Source organism: Dendropsophus ebraccatus, chromosome 12 (genome assembly GCF_027789765.1).
Source record: "Dendropsophus ebraccatus isolate aDenEbr1 chromosome 12, aDenEbr1.pat, whole genome shotgun sequence".
Lineage (NCBI taxonomy): Eukaryota > Metazoa > Chordata > Amphibia > Anura > Hylidae > Dendropsophus > Dendropsophus ebraccatus.
The window spans coordinates 91,943,593-91,967,654 of NC_091465.1; the positions used below are offsets into that span (position 1 = coordinate 91,943,593).

The window sequence follows — 24,062 nt, forward strand, 5'->3', positions numbered from 1 at the left end:
TATATTACAGTACTAGCAGTAGTAATAGTGGTACTATGACAGTATATTACAGTACTAGCAGTAATAGTGGTACTATGGCAGTATATTACAGTACGAGCAGTAATAGTGGTACTATGACAGTATATTACAGTAGCAGTAGTAATAGTGGTACTATGACAGTATATTACAGTACTAGCAGTAATAGTGGTACTATGACAGTATATTACAGTAGTAGCAGTAATAGTGGTACTATGGCAGTATATTACAGTACTAGCAGTAATAGTGGTACTATGACAGTATATTACAGTACTAGCAGTAATATTGGTAATATGACAGTATATTACAGTACTAGCAGTAATAGTGGTACTATGGCAGTATATTACAGTACTAGCAGTAATAGTGGTACTATGACAGTATATTACAGTACTAGCAGCAGTAATAGTGGTACTATGACAGTATATTACAGCAGTAGCAGTAATAGTGGTACTATGACAGTATATTACAGTACTAGCAGTAATAGTGGTACTATGACAGTATATTACAGTAGAAGCAGTAATAGTGGTACTATGGCAGTATATTACAGTACTAGCTGTAATAGTGGTAATATGACAGTATATTACAGTACTAGCAGTAATAGTGGTACTATGACAGTATATTACAGTACTAGCAGTAATAGTGGTACTATGACAGTATATTACAGTACTAGCAGCAGTAATAGTGGTACTATGACAGTATATTACAGTACTAGCAGCAGTAATAGTGGTACTATGACAGTATATTACAGTACTAGCAGTAATAGTGGTACTATGACAGTATATTACAGTACTAGCAGTAATAGTGGTACTATGGCAGTATATTACAGTACTAGCTGTAGTAATAGTGGTACTATGACAGTATATTACAGTACTAGCAGTAATAGTGGTACTATGACAGTATATTACAGTAGAAGCAGTAATAGTGGTACTATGGCAGTATATTACAGTACTAGCAGTAATAGTGGTACTATGACAGTATATTACAGTACTAGCAGTAATAGTGGTACTATGACAGTATATTACAGTAGTAGCAGTAATAGTGGTACTATGACAGTATATTACAGTACTAGCAGTAATAGTGGTACTATGGCAGTATATTACAGTACTAGCAGTAATAGTGGTACTATGACAGTATATTACAGTACTAGCAGTAATAGTGGTAATATGACAGTATATTACAGTACTAGCAGTAATAGTGGTACTATGGCAGTATATTACAGTACTAGCAGTAATAGTGGTACTATGACAGTATATTACAGTACTAGCAGCAGTAATAGTGGTACTATGACAGTATATTACAGTAGTAGCAGTAATAGTGGTACTATGGCAGTATATTACAGTACTAGCAGTAATAGTGGTACTATGACAGTATATTACAGTACTAGCAGTAATAGTGGTAATATGACAGTATATTACAATACTAGCAGTAATAGTGGTACTATGGCAGTATATTACAGTACTAGCAGTAATAGTGGTACTATGGCAGTATATTACAGTACTAGCAGTAGTAATAGTGGTACTATGACAGTATATTACAGTACTAGCAGCAGTAATAGTGGTACTATGACAGTATATTACAGTACTAGCTGTAGTAATAGTGGTACTATGACAGTATATTACAGTACTAGCAGCAGTAATAGTGGTACTATGACAGTATATTACAGTACTAGCAGTAATAGTGGTACTATGGCAGTATATTACAGTACTAGCAGTAATAGTGGTACTATGACAGTATATTACAGTATTAGCAGTAATAGTGGTACTATGACAGTATTATTACAGTAGAAGCAGTAATAGTGGTACTATGGCAGTATATTACAGTACTAGCAGTAATAGTGGTACTATGACAGTATATTACAGTACTAGCAGTAATAGTGGTACTATGACAGTATATTACAGTAGTAGCAGTAATAGTGGTACTATGACAGTATATTACAGTACTAGCAGTAATAGTGGTACTATGACAGTATATTACAGTACTAGCAGTAATAGTGGTAATATGACAGTATATTACAGTACTAGCAGTAATAGTGGTACTATGGCAGTATATTACAGTACTAGCAGTAATAGTGGTACTATGACAGTATATTACAGTACTAGCAGCAGTAATAGTGGTACTATGACAGTATATTACAGTAGTAGCAGTAATAGTGGTACTATGGCAGTATATTACAGTACTAGCAGTAATAGTGGTACTATGACAGTATATTACAGTACTAGCAGTAATAGTGGTACTATGACAGTATATTACAATACTAGCAGTAATAGTGGTAATATGACAGTATATTACAGTACTAGCAGTAATAGTGGTACTATGGCAGTATATTACAGTACTAGCAGTAATAGTGGTACTATGACAGTATATTACAGTACTAGCAGCAGTAATAGTGGTACTATGACAGTATATTACAGTACTAGCAGTAATAGTGGTACTATGACAGTATATTACAGTAGAAGCAGTAATAGTGGTACTATGGCAGTATATTACAGTACTAGCTGTAATAGTGGTAATATGACAGTATATTACAGTACTAGCAGTAATAGTGGTACTATGACAGTATATTACAGTAGTAGCAGTAATAGTGGTACTATGACAGTATATTACAGTACTAGCAGCAGTAATAGTGGTACTATGGCAGTATATTACAGTACTAGCAGTAGTAATAGTGGTACTATGGCAGTATATTACAGTAGTAGCAGTAATAGTGGTACTATGACAGTATATTACAGTACTAGCAGTAATAGTGGTACTATAACAGTATATTACAGTAGTAGCAGTAGTGATAGTGGTACTATGACAGTATATTACAGTACTAGCAGTAATAGTGGTACTATGACAGTATATTACAGTAGTAGCAGTAGTAATAGTGGTACTATTACAGTATATTACAGTACTAGCAGTAGTAATAGTGGTACTATGGCAGTATATTACAGTACTAGCAGTAATAGTGGTACTATGGCAGTATATTACAGTAGTAGCAGTAATAGTGGTACTATGACAGTATATTACAGTACTAGCAGTAATAGTGGTACTATGACAGTATATTACAGTACTAGCAGTAATAGTGGTACTAAGACAGTATATTACAGTACTAGTAGTAATAGTGGTACTATGGCAGTATATTACAGTAGTAGCAGTAATAGTGGTACTATCACAGTATATTACAGTACTAGCAGTAATAGTGGTACTATGGCAGTATATTACAGTAGTAGCAGTAGTATTAGTGGTACTATGGCAGTATATTACAGTACTAGCAGGAAAAGTGGTACTATGACAGTATATTACAGTACTAGCAGTAGTAATAGTGGTACTATGGCAGTATATTACAGTACTAGCAGGAAAAGTGGTACTATGACAGTATATTACAGTACTAGCAGTAATAGTGGTACTATGGCAGTATATTACAGTACTAGCAGGAATAGTGGTACTATGACAGTATATTACAGTACTAGTAGTAATAGTGGTACTATGGCAGTATATTACAGTAGTAGCAGTAATAGTGGTACTATGACAGTATATTACAGTACTAGCTGTAGTAATAGTGGTACTATGACAGTATATTACAGTACTAGCAGTAATAGTGGTACTATGACAGTATATTACAGTAGTAGCAGTAATAGTGGTACTATGACAGTATATTACAGTACTAGCAGTAATAGTGGTACTATGACAGTATATTACAGTACTAGCAGTAATAGTGGTAATATGACAGTATATTACAGTACTAGCAGTAATAGTGGTACTATGGCAGTATATTACAGTACTAGCAGTAATAGTGGTACTATGACAGTATATTACAGTACTAGTAGTAATAGTGGTACTATGACAGTATATTACAGTACTAGCAGTAGTAATAGTGGTACTATGGCAGTATATTACAGTAGTAGCAGTAATAGTGGTACTATGACAGTATATTACAGTACTAGTGGTACTATGACAGTATATTACAGTACTAGCAGTAATAGTGGTACTATGACAGTATATTACAGTACTAGCAGTAATAGTGGTACTATGACAGTATAGTACAGTACTAGCAGTAATAGTGGTACTATGACAGTATATTACAGTACTAGCAGTAGTGATAGTGGTAATATGACAGTATATTACAGTAGCAGCAGTAATAGTGGTACTATGACAGTATATTACAGTACTAGCAGTAATAGTGGTACTGTGACAGTATATTACAGTAGTAGCAGTAATAGTGGTACTATGACAGTATATTACAGTACTAGCAGTAATAGTGGTACTATGACAGTATATTACAGTACTAGCAGTAGTAATAGTGGTACTATGGCAGTATATTACAGTAGTAGCAGTAATAGTGGTACTATGACAGTATATTACAGTACTAGCAGTAATAGTGGTACTATGACAGTATATTACAGTACTAGCAGCAGTAATAGTGGTACTATGACAGTATATTACAGTACTAGCAGCAGTAATAGTGGTACTATGGCAGTATATTACAGTACTAGCAGTAATAGTGGTACTATGACAGTATATTACAGTACTAGCAGTAATAGTGGTACTATGACAGTATATTACAGTACTAGCAGTAATAGTGGTACTATGACAGTATATTACAGTACTAGCAGTAGTAATAGTGGTACTATGACAGTATATTACAGTACTAGCTGTAATAGTGGTACTATGACAGTATATTACAGTAGTAGCAGTAGTAATAGTGGTACTATGACAGTATATTACAGTACTAGCAGTAGTAATAGTGGTACTATGGCAGTACATTACAGTACTAGCAGTAATAGTGGTACTATGGCAGTATATTACAGTACTAGCAGTAATAGTGGTACTATGACAGTATATTACAGTACTAGCAGTAATAGTGGTACTATGACAGTATATTACAGTACTAGCAGTAATAGTGGTACTATGACAGTATATTACAGTACTAGCAGTAATAGTGGTACTATGACAGTATATTACAGTAGCAGTAGTAATAGTGGTACTATGGCAGTATATTACAGTACTAGCAGGAAAAGTGGTACTATGACAGTATATTACAGTACTAGCAGTAGTAATAGTGGTACTATGGCAGTATATTACAGTACTAGCATGAAAAGTGGTACTATGACAGTATATTACAGTACTAGCAGTAATAGTGGTACTATGGCAGTATATTACAGTACTAGCAGGAATAGTGGTACTATGACAGTATATTACAGTAGTAGCAGTAGTAATAGTGGTACTATGACAGTATATTACAGTACTAGTAGTAATAGTGGTACTATGGCAGTATATTACAGTAGTAGCAGTAATAGTGGTACTATGACAGTATATTACAGTACTAGCTGTAGTAATAGTGGTACTATGACAGTATATTACAGTACTAGCAGTAATAGTGGTACTATGACAGTATATTACAGTACTAGCAGTAATAGTGGTACTATGACAGTATATTACAGTACTAGCAGTAATAGTGGTACTATCACAGTATATTACAGTAGTAGCAGTAGTATTAGTGGTACTATGACAGTATATTACAGTACTAGTAGTAATAGTGGTACTATGACAGTATATTACAGTACTAGTAGTAATAGTGGTACTATGGCAGTATATTACAGTAGTAGCAGTAATAGTGGTACTATGACAGTATATTACAGTACTAGCAGTAATAGTGGTACTATGACAGTATATTACAGTACTAGCAGTAATAGTGGTACTATGACAGTATATTACAGTACTAGCAGTAATAGTGGTACTATGACAGTATATTACAGTACTAGCAGTAGTAATAGTGGTACTATGACAGTATATTACAGTACTAGCAGTAATAGTGGTACTATGACAGTATATTACAGTACTAGCAGTAATAGTGGTACTATGACAGTATATTACAGTAGCAGTAGTAATAGTGGTACTATGACAGTATATTACAGTACTAGCAGTAATAGTGGTACTATGACAGTATATTACAGTACTAGCAGTAGTAATAGTGGTACTATGACAGTATATTACAGTACTAGCAGTAATAGTGGTACTATGGCAGTATATTACAGTACTAGCAGTAATAGTGGTACTGTGACAGTATATTACAGTACTAGCAGTAGTAATAGTGGTACTATGACAGTATATTACAGTACTAGCAGTAGTAATAGTGGTACTATAACAGTATATTACAGTAGCAGAAGCAGCAGCAGCAATAATGGTACTATGACCTTAGAGGGAGAAAATGGGGTGTCAGGGGTGTGCAGTTGCAGAGATTAGAGTGAGGGAATGAGGGATGTGCAGCTGAAGGGAGGAGAGGGAGGGAGTGAGGGGTGTGCAGCTGAAGGGAGGAGAGGGAGGGAGTGAGGGGTGTGCAGCTGCAGGGAGGGAGTGAGGTGTGAGCAGCTGAAGGGAGGAGAGGGAGGGAGTGAGGGGTGTGCAGCTGCAGGGAGGGAGTGAGGGGTGTGCAGCTGCAGGGAGGAGAGGGAGGGAGTGAGGTGTGAGCAGCTGAAGGGAGGAGAGGGAGGGAGTGAGGGGTGTGCAGCTGCAGGGAGGGAGTGAGGTGTGAGCAGCTGAAGGGAGGAGAGGGAGGGAGTGAGGGGTGTGCAGCTGCAGGGAGGGAGTGAGGGGTGTGCAGCTGCAGGGAGGAGAGGGAGGGAGTGAGGTGTGAGCAGCTGAAGGGAGGAGAGGGAGGGAGTGAGGGGTGTGCAGCTGCAGGGAGGGAGTGAGGTGTGAGCAGCTGAAGGGAGGAGAGGGAGGGAGTGAGGGGTGTGCAGCTGCAGGGAGGGAGTGAGGGGTGTGCAGCTGCAGGGAGGAGAGGGAGGGAGTGAGGTGTGTGCAGCTGAAGGGAGGAGAGGGAGGGAGTGAGGGGTGTGCAGCTGCAGGGAGGGAGTGAGTGGTGTGCAGCTGCAGGGAGGAGAGGGAGGGAGTGAGGGGTGTGCAGCTGCAGGGAGGAGAGGGAGGGAGTGAGGTGTGTGCAGCTGAAGGGAGGAGAGGGAGGGAGTGAGGGGTGTGAAGCTGCAGGGAGGGAGTGAGGTGTGTGCTGCTGCAGGAAGGAGAGGGAGGGAGTGAGGGGTGTGTAGCTGCAGAGAGGAGAGGGGGAGTGAGGGGTGTGTAGGTGCAGAGAGGAGAGGGGGGAGTGAGGGGTGTGTAGCTGCAGGGAGGAGAGGGGGGGGAGTGAGGGGTGTGTAGCTGCAGGGAGGAGAGGAAGGGAGTGAGGGGTGTGTAGCTGCAGGGAGGAGAGGGGGGGGAGTGAGGGGTGTGTAGCTGCAGGGAGGAGAGGGGGGGAGTGAGGGGTGTGTAGCTGCAGGGAGGAGAGGGGGGGAGTGAGGGGTGTGTAGCTGCAGGGAGGAGAGGGGGGCAGTGAGGGGTGTGTAGCTGCAGAGAGGAGAGGGGGGAGTGAGGGGTGTGTAACTGCAGGGAGGAGAGGGGGGCAGTGAGGGGTGTGTAGCTGCAGAGAGGAGAGGGGGGAGTGAGGGGTGTGCAGCTGCAGGGAGGGAGTGAGGGGTGTGCAGCTGCAGGGAGGAGAGGGAGGGAGTGAGGTGTGTGCAGCTGAAGGGAGGAGAGGGAGGGAGTGAGGGGTGTGCAGCTGAAGGGAGGAGAGGGAGGGAGTGAGGGGTGTGCAGCTGCAGGGAGGGAGTGAGGTGTGAGCAGCTGAAGGGAGGAGAGGGAGGGAGTGAGGGGTGTGCAGCTGCAGGGAGGGAGTGAGGGGTGTGCAGCTGCAGGGAGGAGAGGGAGGGAGTGAGGTGTGTGCAGCTGAAGGGAGGAGAGGGAGGGAGTGAGGGGTGTGCAGCTGCAGGGAGGGAGTGAGGGGTGTGCAGCTGCAGGGAGGAGAGGGAGGGAGTGAGGGGTGTGCAGCTGCAGGGAGGAGAGGGAGGGAGTGAGGTGTGTGCAGCTGAAGGGAGGAGAGGGAGGGAGTGAGGGGTGTGAAGCTGCAGGGAGGGAGTGAGGTGTGTGCAGCTGAAGGGAGGAGAGGGAGGGAGTGAGGTGTGTGCTGCTGTAGGGAGGAGAGGGAGGGAGTGAGGGGTGTGTAGCTGCAGGGAGGAGAGGGAGGGAGTGAGGGGTGTGTAGCTGCAGGGAGGAGAGGGAGGGAGTGAGGGGTGTGCAGCTGCAGGGAGGAGAGGGAGGGAGTGAGGGGTGTGCAGCTGCAGGGAGGAGAGGGAGGGAGTGAGGGGTGTGCAGCTGCAGGGAGGAGAGGGAGGGAGTGAGGGGTGTGCAGCTGCAGGGAGGAGAGGGAGGGAGTGAGGGGTGTGCAGCTGCAGGGAGGAGAGGGAGGGAGTAGCTGCATCATCAGTATTGCATCATCAACTGGTATATTGCATCATCTTAGAATGACCAATATGGGAAAAAGGTATCAGGGTAAGGCTAGGTTCACATTGTGTTTTTGCAATCCATTTTTGCAATTCGTTTCTTGCAAAAGAAGGATGAAAAAACTGATGCATTTGTGTGCATCCGTTTTGATCCATTTTTTTTTAACGGATACAAAAGTAGTGTCAGCTATGTTTTTGTGTTCGTCAAAAAAACAGATGTTTTGATCCAGTTTTTTTTGTTTTTTTTTATAATGGAAAAATGGATCAAAACATATCCACACAAAACAGATGAAAAAAACGGATTGCAAAAACGCAGTGTGAACCTAGCCTTCATGGAACCATCAATGCTGGCAGATTACTGTTGGACAGTTAGTTCTAGTTTACATCTATTAGTTGCATCCGTTTGCGTTTTTTTCTGTAGATATTGACCACAACTGATGCCAAAAAGACATCAGTTTCCATAGGTTTATTTCATCAGTTGTCATCAGTTTTCCTATCAGTTCCTATGATTTAGTATCAGTTTCCATAGGTTTATTTCATCAGTTCTCATCATATTTTCCCTCTTCAGCATTACAGGGGGCATCTACATAGGGGGCAGCAGGACCCCGGAGCCCTCTACTCTGGGCAGCAGTACATGGGGGCATCTGCTACTACAGGGATGGGGAACCTTGGCTCTCCAGCTGCTGCAAAACTACAACTCCCATCATGTCTGGGATATGCAGGCAAGGTTCCCTACCCCTGTCCTATAGTGCTGCACTGTAGAGAGGAGCTGGGGGCACTCTGCTGCATGGCCAGGATGACAAGGGTTAATGGGGGGATGGGGCACGGACATCTGTTTGGAGCACCGGAGGAAGCATAATGCATGCGTCTGTGCGACATGCCTCCGGCTCTCCATTCACTTTAGTGAGGGCAGTGCCGAATAGCTGAGCTGTCTGTACGTCAGAACGCTTCATGTAGCATTCTCACATGCTGTCTGTCTGTCGGTCCGGCGGCATCAGTTGTAGAACAGATCATCCGAACTTTCCCATTAAAAACAATAGGATCAGTTCAGAGATGCGTTTCCCTCCGGTGATTCTCTACTGCGCCAGAGGGGAACGCCGACGGATGGACGCATGTGTGTAAACTCGGCCCTATCAGAGACAATCCCATGGATGAGAACAAAAGACAGGTGTAAATGTACTGAAGCCAAAGAATAAGGAGCGAAATCCCAGAGGTCAATAAACAGAATTAATTTGTACAAATTCTTCGATCTGCCTGTAAATTGTAAGTGATTTCAGATAGAACTAAGTTTTCTATGAATATATTTCAGGAGTTTATGAGCAGTAACCGAGCTTCCTTATGATGCAGAAGTAATAAATCTGTCGGCTATTATACTGTAATCTATACAATTCACAGTCACATGAGAAATCTCCGATATCATAGAAACTAGAGACAATTCACAGTCACATGAGAACTCTGAGATATCATAGAAACTAGAGACAATTCACAGTCACATGAGAACTCTGAGATATCATAGAAACTAGAGACAATTCACAGTCACATGAGAACTCTCCCATATCATAGAAACTAGAGACAATTCACAGTCACATGAGAAATCTCCGATATCATAGATACTAGAGACAATTCACAGTCACATGAGAAGTCTCCGATATCATAGAAACTAGAGACAATTCACAGTCACATGAGAACTCTCCCATATCATAGAAACTAGAGACAATTCAGTCACTTGAGAACTCTCCGATATCATAGAAACTAGAGACAATTCACAGTCACATGAGAACTCTGCGATATCATAGAAACTAGAGACAATTCACAGTCACATGAGAACTCTCCGATATCATAGATACTAGAAACAATTCAGTCACATGAGAACTCTGAGATATCATAGAAACTAGAGACAATTCACAGTCACATGAGAACTCTCCGATATCATAGAAACTAGAGACAATTCACAGTCACATGAGAAATCTCCCATATCATAGAAACTAGAGACAATTCACAGTCACATGAGAACTCTCCCATATCATAGAAACTAGAGACAACTCAGTCACATGAGAACTCTGAGGAATCATAGAAACTAGACAATTCACAGACACATGAGAACTCTCTGATATCATAGAAACTAGAGACAATTCACAGTCACATGAGAACTCTCCCATATCATAGAAACTAGAGACAATTCACAGTCACATGAGAACTCTGAGGAATCATAGAAACTAGAGACAATTCACAGTCACATGAGAACTCTGAGATATCATAGAAACTAGAGACAATTCACAGTCACATGAGAACTCTCCGATATCATAGAAACTAGAGACAATTCACAGTCACATGAGAACTCTCCCATATCATTGAAACTAGAGACAATTCACAGTCACATGAGAACTCTCCGAAATCATAGAAACTAGAGACAATTCAGTCACATGAGAACTCTCCGATATCATAGAAACTAGAGACAATTCACAGTCACATGAGAACTCTGAGATATCATAGATATTAGAGACAATTCACAGTCACATGAGAACTCTCTGATATCATAGAAACTAGAGACAATTCACAGTCACATGAGAACTCTCCCATATCATAGAAACTAGAGACAATTCAGTCACATGAGAACTCTCCGAAATCATAGAAACTAGAGACAATTCACAGTCACATGAGAACTCTCCCATATCATAGAAACTAGAGACAATTCACAGTCACATGAGAACTCTCTGATATCATAGATACTAGAGACAATTCACAGTCACATGAGAACTCTCCCATATCATAGAAACTAGAGACAATTCAGTCACATGAGAACTCTGAGATATCATAGAAACTAGAGACAATTCAGTCACATGAGAACTCTCCCATATCATAGAAACTAGAGACAATTCACAGTCACATGAGAACTCTCCCATATCATAGAAACTAGAGACAATTCACAGTCACATGAGAAATCTCCCATATCATAGAAACTAGTGACAATTCACAGTCACATGAGAACTCTCCCATATCATAGAAACTAGAGACAATTCACAGTCACATGAGAACTCTCTGATATCATAGAAACTAGAGACAATTCACAGTCACATGAGAACTCTCCCATATCATAGAAACTAGAGACAATTCACAGTCACATGAGAACTCTCCGATATCATAGAAACTAGAGACAATTCACAGTCACATGAGAACTCTGAGGAATCATAGAAACTAGACAATTCACAGACACATGAGAACTCTCCGATATCATAGAAACTAGAGACAATTCACAGTAACATGAAAACTCTCTGATATCATAGAAACTAGAGACAATTCACAGTCACATGAGAACTCTCTGATATCATAGAAACTAGAGACAATTCACAGACACATGAGAACTCTCCCATATCATAGAAACTAGAGACAATTCACAGTCACATGAGAACTCTGAGATATCATAGAAACTAGAGACAATTCACAGTCACATGAGAACTCTGAGATATCATAGAAACTAGAGACAATTCACATTTTTCCTTGTGATATTTGAATTCAGCACATAAAAATCATAAAGAAATGAAGAATTTTGTTTCTGAACCAAACAACCTTTTGAAAATTTGTTGACCAGGGTTATGTTTCTCAGGTTGTAAAATTCTCTTTTATTCAAAATTTTCTCATAATATAAAACTTCTATTGTAGAAAATAATCCAAAACTGAGCACAGAAAAGTCCAAGGTTACAGCAAGTAAGTATATCCCAACATCCTTCCTGTGACCCATACAGGGGTCCTGGGGGGCCCCAGAGAGGAGAGGGAGGGAGAGAGGGGTGTGTAGGTGCAGGGAGGAGAGGGGGGGGAGTGAGGGGTGTGTAGGTACAGGGAGGAGAGGGGGGGAGTGAGGGGTGTGTAGCTGCAGAGAGGAGAGGGGGGAGTGAGGGGTGTGCAGCTGCAGAGAGGAGAGGGGGAAGTGAGGGGTTTGTAGGTGCAGGGAGGAGAGGAAGGGAGTGAGGGGTGTGTAGCTGCAGAGAGGAGAGGGGGGAGTGAGGGGTGTGTAGCTGCAGAGAGGAGAGGGGGGAGTGAGGGGTGTGTAGGTGCAGGGAGGAGAGGGGGGATTGAGGGGTGTGTAGCAGCAGAGAGGAGAGGGGGGAGTGAGGGGTGTGTAGGTGCAGGGAGGAGAGGGGGGGATTGAGGGGTGTGTAGCTGCAGAGAGGAGAGGGGGGAGTGAGGGGTGTGCAGCTGCAGAGAGGAGAGGGGGGAGTGAGGGGTTTGTAGGTGCAGGGAGGAGAGGAAGGGAGTGAGGGGTGTGTAGCTGCAGAGAGGAGTGGGGGGAGTGAGGGGTGTGTAGCTGCAGAGAGAAGAGGGGGAAGTGAGGGGTTTGTAGGTGCAGGGAGGAGAGGAAGGGAGTGAGGGGTGTGTAGCTGCAGAGAGGAGAGGGAGGGAGTGAGGGGTGTGTAGCTGCAGAGAGGAGAGGGAGGGAGTGAGGGGTGTGTAGCTGCAGGGAGGAGAGGGGGGGAGTGAGGGGTGTGTAGGTGCAGAGAGGAGAGGGAGGGAGTGAGGGGTGTGTAGCTGCAGGGAGGAGATGGGGGAGTGAGGCGTGTGTAGCTGTAGAGAGGAGAGGGGGAAGTGAGGGGTTTGTAGGTGCAGGGAGGAGAGGAAGGGAGTGAGGGGTGTTTAGGTGCAGAGAGGAGAGGAAGGGAGTGAGGGGTGTGTAGGTGCAGAGAGGAGAGGAAGGGAGTGAGGGGTGTGTAGGTGCAGAGAGGAGAGGAAGGGAGTGAGGGGTGTGTAGGTGCAGAGAGGAGAGGGAGGGAGTGAGGGGTGTGTAGCTGCAGGGAGGAGAGGGGGGGGAGTGAGGGGTGTGTAGCTGCAGGGAGGAGAGGGGGGGGGAGTGAGGGGTGTGTAGCTGCAGGGAGAAAAGGGGGGGAGTGAGGGGTGTGTAGCTGCAGGGAGGAGAGGGGGGAGTGAGGGGTGTGTAGCTGCAGGGAGGAGAGGGGGGGAGTGAGGGGTGTGTAGCTGCAAGGAGGAGAGGGGGGAGTGAGGGGTGTGTAGCTGCAAGGAGGAGAGGGGGGAGTGAGGGGTGTGTAGCTGCAAGGAGGAGAGGGGGGAGTGAGGGGTGTGCAGCTGAAGGGAGGAGAGGGAGGGAGTAGCTGCATCATCAGTATTGCATCATCAACTGGTATATTGCATCATCTTAGAATGACCAATATGGGAAAAAGGTATCAGGGTAAGGCTAGGTTCACATTGTGTTTTTGCAATCCATTTTTGCAATTCGTTTCTTGCAAAAGAAGGATGAAAAAACTGATGCATTTGTGTGCATCCGTTTTGATCCTTTTTTTTTTTTTTTTTTTTTTTTTTTTTATAATGGAAGTCAATGGAAAAATGGATCAAAACATATCCACACAAAACAGATGAAAAAAAAGGATTGCGAAAACGCAGTGTGAACCCAGCCTTCATGGAACCATCAATGCTGGCAGATTACTGTTGGACAGTTAGTTCTAGTTTACATCTATTAAATGCATCCGTTTGCGTTTTTTTCTGTAGATATTGACCACAACTGATGCCAAAAAGACATCAGTTTCCATAGGTTTATTTCATCAGTTCTCATCATATTTTCCCTCTTCAGCATTACAGGGGGCATCTACATAGGGGGCAGCAGGACCCCGGAGCCCTCTACTCTGGGCAGCAGTACATGGGGGCATCTGCTACTACAGGGATGGGGAACCTTGGCTCTCCAGCTGCTGCAAAACTACAACTCCCATCATGTCTGGGATATGCAGGCAAGGTTCCCTACCCCTGTCCTATAGTGCTGCACTGTAGAGAGGAGCTGGGGGCACTCTGCTGCATGGCCAGGATGACAAGGGTTAATGGGGGGATGGGGCACGGACATCTGTTTGGAGCACCGGAGGAAGCATAATGCATGCGTCTGTGCGACATGCCTCCGGCTCTCCATTCACTTTAGTGAGGGCAGTGCCGAATAGCTGAGCTGTCCGTACATCAGAACGCTTCATGTAGCATTCTCACATGCTGTCTGTCTGTCGGTCCGGCGGCATCAGTTGTAGAACAGATCATCCGAACTTTCCCATTAAAAACAATAGGATCAGTTCAGAGATGCGTTTCCCTCCGGTGATTCTCTACTGCGCCAGAGGGGAACGCCGACGGATGGACGCATGTGTGTAAACTCGGCCTTATCAGAGACAATCCCATGGATGAGAACAAAAGACAGGTGTAAATGTACTGAAGCCAAAGAATAAGGAGCGAAATCCCAGAGGTCAATAAACAGAATTAATTTGTACAAATTCTTCGATCTGCCTGTAAATTGTAAGTGATTTCAGATAGAACTAAGTTTTCTATGAATATATTTCAGGAGTTTATGAGCAGTAACCGAGCTTCCTTATGATGCAGAAGTAATAAATCTTTCAGCTATTCTACTGGATTCTATACAATTCACAGTCACATGAGAACTCTCCGATATCATAGAAACTAGAGACAATTCACAGTCACATGAGAATTCTCCGATATCATAGAAACTAGAGACAATTCACAGTCACATGAGAACTCTCCGATATCATAGAAACTAGAGACAATTCACAGTCACATGAGAACTCTCCGATATCATAGAAACTAGAGACAATTCACAGTCACATGAGAATTCTCCGATATCATAGAAACTAGAGACAATTCACAGTCACATGAGAACTCTCCGATATCATAGAAACTAGAGACAATTCACAGTCACATGAGAACTCTCCGATATCATAGATACTAGAGACAATTCAGTCACATGAGAATTCTCCCATATCATAGAAACTAGAGACAATTCACAGTCACATGAGAACTCTCCGATATCATAGAAACTAGAGACAATTCAGTCACATGAGAACTCTCCGATATCATAGAAACTAGAGACAATTCACAGTCACATGAGAACTCTTCCATATCATAGAAACTAGAGACAATTCACAGTCACATGAGAACTCTCCCATATCATAGATACTAGAGACAATTCAGTCACATGAGAACTCTCCGATATCATAGAAACTAGAGACAATTCACAGTCACATGAGAACTCTCCCATATCATAGAAACTAGAGACAATTCACAGTCACATGAGAACTCTCCCATATCATAGAAACTAGAGACAATTCACAGTCACATGAGAACTCTCCCATATCAAAGAAATTAGAGACAATTCACAGTCACATGGGAACTCTCCGAAATCATAGAAACTAGAGACAATTCACAGTCACATGAGAACTCTGAGATATCATAGAAACTAGAGACAATTCACAGTCACATGAGAACTCTGAGATATCATAGATACTAGAGACAATTCACAGTCACATGAGAACTCTCCGATATCATAGAAACTAGAGACAATTCACAGTCACATGAGAACTCTCCGATATCATAGAAACTAGAGACAATTCACAGTCACATGAGAACTCTCCCATATCATAGAAACTAGAGACAATTCACAGTCACATGAGAACTCTCCGATATCATAGAAACTAGAGACAATTCACAGTCACATGAGAACTCTGAGATATCATAGATACTAGAGACAATTCACAGTCACATGAGAACTCTGAGATATCATAGAAACTAGAGCCAATTCACAGTCACATGACAACACTGAGATATCATAGAAACTAGAGACAATTCAGTCACATGAGAACTCTCCCATATCATAGAAACTAGAGACAATTCACAGTCACATGAGAACTCTCCGATATCATAGAAACTAGAGACAATTCACAGTCACATGAGAAATCTCCCATATCATAGAAACTAGAGACAATTCACAGTCACATGAGAACTCTCCGAAATCATAGAAACTAGAGACAATTCACAGTCACATGAGAACTCTGAGATATCATAGAAACTAGAGACAATTCAGTCACATGAGAACTCTCCCATATCATAGAAACTAGAGACAATTCACAGTCACATGAGAACTCTCCCATATCATAGAAACTAGAGACAATTCACAGTCACATGAGAACTCTCCCATATCATAGAAACTAGAGACAATTCACAGTCACATGAGAACTCTCCGATATCATAGAAACTAGAGACAATTCACAGTCTCATGAGAGCTCTCCAATATCATAGAAACTAGAGACAATTCACAGTCACATGAGAACTCTGAGATATCATAGAAACTAGAGACAATTCACAGTCACATGAGAACTCTCCGATATCATAGAAACTAGAGACAATTCACAGTCACATGAGAACTCTCCCATATCATAGAAACTAGAGACAATTCACAGTCACATGAGAACTCTCCCATATCATAGAAACTAGAGACAATTCACAGTCACATGAGAACTCTCCGATATCATAGAAACTAGAGACAATTCACAGTCTCATGAGAGCTCTCCAATATCATAGAAACTAGAGACAATTCACAGTCACATGAGAACTCTCCCATATCATAGAAACTAGAGACAATTCACAGTCACATGAGAACTCTGAGATATCATAGAAACTAGAGACAATTCACAGTAACATAAAAACTCTCCGATATCATAGAAACTAGAGACAATTCACAGTCACATGAGAACTCTCCCATATCATAGAAACTAGAGACAATTCAGTCACATGAGAACTCTCCCATATCATAGAAACTAGAGACAATTCACAGTCACATGAGAACTCTCCGATATCATAGAAACTAGAGACAATTCACAGTCACATGAAAAATCTCCCATATCATAGAAACTAGAGACAATTCACAGTCACATGAGAACTCTGAGATATCATAGAAACTAGAGACAATTCACAGTCACATGAGAACTCTCCGATATCATAGAAATTAGAGACAATTCAGTCACATGAGAACTCTCCGATATCATAGAAACTAGAGACAATTCAGTCACATGAGAAATCTGAGATATCATAGAAACTAGAGACAATTCACAGTCACATGAGAACTCTCCGATATCATAGAAACTAGAGACAATTCAGTCACATGAGAAATCTGAGATATCATAGAAACTAGAGACAATTCACAGTCACATGAGAACTCTGAGATATCATAGAAACTAGAGACAATTCACAGTAACATGAAAACTCTCCGATATCATAGAAACTAGAGACAATTCAGTCACATGAGAACTCTCCCATATCATAGAAACTAGAGACAATTCACAGTCACATGAGAACTCTCCAATATCATAGAAACTAGAGACAATTCACAGTCACATGAGAACTCTGAGATATCATAGAAACTAGAGACAATTCACAGTCACATGGGAACTCTCCGAAATCATAGAAACTAGAGACAATTCACAGTCACATGAGAACTCTGAGATATCATAGAAACTAGAGACAATTCACAGTCACATGAGAACTCTCCGATATCATAGAAACTAGAGACAATTCACAGTCACATGAGAACTCTCCGATATCATAGAAACTAGAGACAATTCACAGTCACATGAGAACTCTCCGATATCATAGAAACTAGAGACAATTCACAGTCACATGAGAACTCTCCCATATCATAGAAACTAGAGACAATTCACAGTCACGTGAGAACTCTCCCATATCATAGAAACTAGAGACAATTCACAGTCACATGAGAACTCTCCCATATCATAGAAACTAGAGACAATTCACAGTCACATGAGAACTCTCCGATATCATAGAAACTAGAGACAATTCACAGTCACATGAGAACTCTCCCATATCATAGAAACTAGAGACAATTCACAGCCACATGAGAACTCTCCGAAATCATAAAAACTAGAGACAATTCACAGCCACATGAGAACTCTCCGATATCATAGAAACTAGAGACAATTCACAGTAACATGAAAACTCTCCGATATCATAGAAACTAGAGACAATTCACAGTCACATGAGAACTCTCTGAAATCATAGAAACTAGAGACAATTCACAGTCACATGAGAAATTTCCCATATCATAGAAACTAGAGACAATTCACAGTAACATGAGAACTCTCTGATATCATAGATACTAGAGACAATTCACAGTCACATGAGAACTCTCCCATATCATAGAAACTAGAGACAATTCACAGTCACATGAGAACTCTCCCATATCATAGAAACTAGAGACAATTCAGTCACATGAGAACTCTCCCATATCATAGAAACTAGAGACAATTCACAGTAACATGAGAACTCTCTGATATCATAGAAACTAGAGACAATTCACAGTCACATGAGAAATCTCCCATATCATAGAAACTAGAGACAATTCACATTTTTCCTTGTGATATTTGAATTCAGCACATAAAAATCATTAAGAAATGAAGAATTTTGTTTCTGAACCAAACAACCTTTTGAAAATTTGTTGACCAGGGTTATGTTTCTCAGGTTGTAAAATTCTCTTTTATTCAAAATTTTCTCATAATATAAAACTTCTATTGTAGAAAATAATCCAAAACCGAGCACAGAAAAGTCCAAGGTTACAGCAAGTAAGTATATCCCAACAGCCTTCCTGTGACCCATACAGGGGTCCTGGGGGGCCCCAGAGAGGAGAGGGGGGAGTGAGGGGTGTGTAGGTGCAGGGAGGAGAGGGGGGGAGTGAGGGTTGTGTAGGTGCAGGGAGGAAAGGGGGGGATTGAGGGGTGTGTAGCTGCAGAGAGGAGAGGGGGGATTGAGGGGTGTGCAGCTGCAGAGAGGAGAGGGGGAAGTGAGGGGTTTGTAGGTGCAGGGAGGAGAGGAAGGGAGTGAGGGGTGTGTAGCTGCAGAGAGGAGAGGGGGGAGTGAGGGGTGTGTAGGTGCAGGGAGGAGAGGGGGGAGTGAGGGGTATGTAGCTGCAGAGAGGAGAGGGGGGAGTGAGGAATGTGTAGCTGCAGAGAGGAGAGGAGAGGAGAGGAGGGAGTGAGGGGTGTGTAGCTGCAGAGAGGAGAGGGGGGAGTGAGGGGTGTGTAGCTGCAGAGAGGAGAGGGGGGAGTGAGGGGTGTGTAGGTGCAGGGAGGAGAGGGGGGAGTGAGGGGTGTGTAGCTGCAGGGAGGAGAGGGGGGGGGAGTGAGGGGTGTGTAGCTGCAGGGAGCAGAGGAAGGGAGTGAGGGGTGTGTAGCTGCAGGGAGGAGAGGGGGGGGAGTGAGGGGTGTGTAGCTGCAGGGAGGAGAGGGGGGGAGTGAGGGGTGTGTAGCTGCAGAGAGGAGAGGGGGGAGTGAGGGGTGTGTAACTGCAGGGAGGAGAGGGGGGGAGTGAGGGGTGTGTAGCTGCAGGGAGGAGAGGGGGGGGAGTGAGGGGTGTGTAGCTGCAGAGAGGAGAGGGGGGAGTGAGGGGTGTGCAGCTGCAGGGAGGAGAGGGAGTGAGTGAGGGGTGTGTAGGTGCAGGGAGGAGAGGGAGTGAGTGAGGGGTGTGTAGGTGCAGGGAGAAGAGGGAGGGAGTGAGGGGTGTGTAGCTGCAGAGAGGAGAGGGGGGAGTGAGGGGTGTGTAGCTGCAGGGAGGAGAGGGAGGGAGTGAGGGGTGTGCAGCTGCAGAGAGGAGAGGGGGGAGTGAGGGGTGTGTAGCTGCAGGGAGGAGAGGGAGGGAGTGAGGGGTGTGCAGCTGCAGAGAGGAGAGGGGGGAGTGAGGGGTGTGTAGCTGCAGGGAGGAGAGGGGGGAGTGAGGGGTGTGTAGCTGCAGGGAGGAGAGGGAGGGAGTGAGGTGTGTGTAGCTGCAGAGAGGAGAGGGGGGAGTGGCTCAGCTGTGGGTTCCCTATCATGTCTGCATGCTGTGAGAGGGGGGGAAGTTGCTGGAATGTGATTGGCTCAGCTCAGCGGTGACATCAGAGATGAGGGCTGCCAGTCACCTGTCTCCTCTGTATTAAAGCTTTCCTAGATGACGATGAAAAGTAGAATATAGCAGCAGTGATGATTTATAGCTTGTGAGTATCTATCTATCTATCTATCTATCTATCTCCTATCTATCTATCTATCTATCTATCTATCTATCTATCTATCTCCTATCTATCTATCTCCTATCTATCTATCTATCTATCTATATATCTCCTATCTATCTATCTATCTCCTATCTATCTATCTATCTATCTATCTATCTATCTCCTATCTATCTATCTATCTATCTCCTATCTATCTATCTCCTATCTATCTCCCTATCTATCTATCTATCTATCTATCTATCTCCTATCTATCTATCTATCTATCTATCTATCTATCTCCTATCTATTTATCTATCTATCTATCTATCTATCTATCTATCTATCTCCTATCTATCTATCTCCCTATCTATCTATCTATCTATCTATCTATCTATCTATCTATCTATCTATCTCCTATCTATCTCCTATCTATCTCCTATCTATCTATCTCCTATCTATTTATCTATCTATCTATCTATCTATCTATCTATCTATCTATCTCCTATCTATCTATCTATCTATCTCCTATCTATCTATCTATCTATCTATCTATCTATCTCCTATCATCTATCTATCTATCTATCTATCTATCTATCTATCTATCTATCTATCTATCTCCTATCTATCTCCTATCTATCTCCTATCTCCTATCTATCTATCTATCTATCTATCTATCTATCTATCTATCTATCTATCTATCTCCTATTTATCTCCTATCTATCTATCTATCTATCTATCTATCTCCTATCTATCTCCCTATCTATCTATCTCCTATCTATCTATCTATCTATCTATCTATCTATCTATCTCCTATCTATCTCCTATCTATCTATCTCCTATCTATCTATCTCCTATCTATCTATCTATCTATCTATCTATCTATCTATCTATCTCCTATCTATCTATCTATCTATCTATCTATCTATCTCCTATCTATCTATCTATCTATCTATCTATCTCCTATCTATCTATCTATTTATCTATCTATCTTCTATCTATCTATCTATCTCCTATCTATCTATCTATTTATCTATCTATCTCCTATCTATCTATCTATCTATCTATCTATCTATCTATCTATCTATCTATCTATCTCCTATCTATCTCCTCTCTCTCTCTCCCTTCTTGTGTATATATATATATATATATATATCTATAACCCGATCCTTCTCTCTGTGGGGCAGGTTCTACTGACCTGAGACGTGAAATTCCAGAGACGGGAGAAGATGTCGCCTCCTGACACTGATCACAATATGAAGCTTACAGACTCCTTTCCTTTACACATTTCTATTAAATGATCTTTACTTTCCAGATAAATCTGCTCTAATAATTAATCAATGATTCACTGACAACAATAAAGACAATGATCCAATCAGATCCAGAGGAGACTCCTTTTTCTGTTGTAAGATAATAGTAATATAAAGAGAACAAACAATATAAAAGTGAAAATAAATCCCTTGCTTGCAGTACTTGATAGTGTAACTAAATAATGAGGCAGGGGAGGGTCTCTGTTACTTGTCTGACAGCAGAGCTCAGGGGCAGGAGGGTCTCTGTTACTTGTCTGACAGCAGAGCTCAGGGGCAGGAGGGTCTGTGTTATTTGTCTGACAGCAGAGCTCAGGGGCAGGAGGGTCTGTGTTACTTGTCTGACAGCAGAGCTCAGAGGCAGGAGGGTCTGTGTTACTTGTCTGACAGCAGAGCTCAGGGGCAGGAGGGTCTCTTGTCTGACAGCAGAGCTCAGGGGCAGGAGGGTCTGTTGTCTGACAGCAGAGCTCAGGGGCAGGAGGGTCTGTGTTATTTGTCTGACAGCAGAGCTCAGGGGCAGGAGGGTCTGTGTTATTTGTCTGACAGCAGAGCTCAGGGGCAGGAGGGTCTGTGTTACTTGTCTGACAGCAGAGCTCAGGGGCAGGAGGGTCTGTGTTACTTGTCTGACAGCAGAGATCAAAGGCAGGAGGGTCTGTGTTACTTGTCTGACAGCAGAGCTCAGGGGCAGAAGGGTCTGTGTTACTTGTCTGACAGCAGAGCTCAGGGGCAGTAGGGTCTGTGTTACTTGTCTGACAGCAGAGCTCAGGGGCAGGAGGGTCTGTGTTACTTGTCTGACAGCAGAGATCAAAGGCAGGAGGGTCTGTGTTACTTGTCTGACAGCAGAGCTCAGGGGCAGGAGGGTCTGTGTTACTTGTCTGACAGCAGAGCTCAGGGGCAGGAGGGTCTGTGTTATTTGTCTGACAGCAGAGCTCAGGGGCAGGAGGGTCTGTGTTATTTGTCTGACAGCAGAGCTCAGGGGCAGGAGGGTCTGTTGTCTGACAGCAGAGCTCAGAGGCAGGAGGGTCTGTGTTATTTGTCTGACAGCAGAGCTCAGGGGCAGGAGGGTCTGTGTTATTTGTCTGACAGCAGAGCTCAGGGGAAGGAGGGTCTGTGTTACTTGTCTGACAGCAGAGCTCAGGGGCAGGAGGGTCTGTGTTACTTGTCTGAGAGCAGAGCTCAGGGGCAGGAGGGTCTGTGTTACTTGTCTGACAGCAGAGCTCAGGGGCAGGAGGGTCTGTGTTACTTGTATGACAGCAGAGCTCAGGGGCAGGAGGGTCTGTGTTACTTGTCTGACAGCAGAGCTCAGAGGCAGGAGGGTCTGTTGTCTGACAGCAGAGCTCAGGGGCAGGAGGGTCTGTTGTCTGACAGCAGAGCTCAGGGGCAGGAGGATCTTTGTTACTTGTCTGACAGCAGAGCTCAGGGGCAGGAGGGTCTGTGTTACTTGTCTGACAGCAGAGCTCAAAGGCAGGAGGATCTGTGTTACTCGTCTGACAGCAGAGCTCAGGGGCAGGAGGGTCTGTGTTACTTGTCTGACAGCAGAGCTCAGGGGCAGGAGGGTCTGTGTTACTTGTCTGACAGCAGAGCTCAGGGGCAGTAGGGTCTGTGTTACTTGTCTGACAGCAGAGCTCAGGGGCAGGAGGGTCTGTGTTACTTGTCTGACAGCAGAGCTCAGGGGCAGGAGGGTCTGTGTTACTTGTCTGACAGCAGAGCTCAGGGGCAGGAGGGTCTGGGTTACTTGTCTGACAGCAGAGCTCAGGGGCAGGAGGGTCTGTGTTACTTGTCTGACAGCAGAGCTCAAAAGCAGTAGGATCTGTGTTACTTGTCTGACAGCAGAGCTCAGAGGCAGGAGGGTCTATGTTACTTGTCTGACAGCAGAGCTCAAAAGCAGGAGGATCTGTGTTACTTGTCTGACAGCAGAGCTCAGGGGCAGGAGGGTATATTTTACTAGTCTGACAGCAGAGCTCAGGGGCAGTGTCCCCCCCATCACCTCCTGTGTCCCCACCATCACCACCACTGTCCCCCCCATCACCTTCACTGCCCCCCATCACCTCCACTGTCCCCCATCATCTACTGTGTGCCCCCACCACCTCCACTGTCCCCCCATCACCTCCACTGTCCCCTCATCACCTCCTCTCTCACCCCCCATCAGCTTATCTCACCACCCATCACCTCCTCTCTCTTCCTCTCCCCCCTTTACTTCCTCTATCCCCCTCTTTCCCCTCAGACCTCACTCTCCCCATGATCTCTTTGTGGCTCGGAGGCTGGAGAAGAGAGGAAGACCCGCTCCATGTCCGGATTGGGTGAGTATAAAGTTTTTTTTGTTATGTTGGAGCAGGAGGGGGGAGTGGAATGGTGGGCATTACTATGGGGGCAGTATTATGAGGGCATAGCAGGGGACATAATTACTATATGGAGGTACAGCAGCAGACATTATTATATGAAGGCACAGAAGCAGAAATTATTACTATATTGAGGACACAGCAGAAAACATTATTACTATATGGAGCACACAGCAGGAGACATTATCACTATATGGAGGACACAGCAGGAGACATTGTTACTATATGGGGGGCACAGCAGGAGACATTATTACTATATGGAGGCACAGCAGGGAACATTATTACTATATGGGGGACACAGCAGGAGTCATTATTACTATATGGAGGCACAGCAGGAGACATTACT

General features: G+C 43.6%; 1 protein-coding gene across 1 annotated transcript in view; it reads left to right on the top strand.

Annotated features, from left to right (window-relative positions):
* Positions 1-21,450, top strand: part of LOC138768570 (uncharacterized) — a 137,425-nt gene extending 115,975 nt beyond the window's left edge. The window contains exons 57-60 of the mRNA XM_069946482.1: positions 11,931-11,975; positions 18,629-18,673; positions 20,025-20,079; positions 21,258-21,450. Of these exons, the coding sequence (XP_069802583.1) occupies positions 11,931-11,975; positions 18,629-18,673; positions 20,025-20,050 (116 nt within the window). The 3' untranslated portion in view covers positions 20,051-20,079; positions 21,258-21,450. The remainder of the gene's footprint in view (positions 1-11,930; positions 11,976-18,628; positions 18,674-20,024; positions 20,080-21,257) is intronic.
* The last annotated feature ends 2,612 nt before the right edge of the window (positions 21,451-24,062 follow it).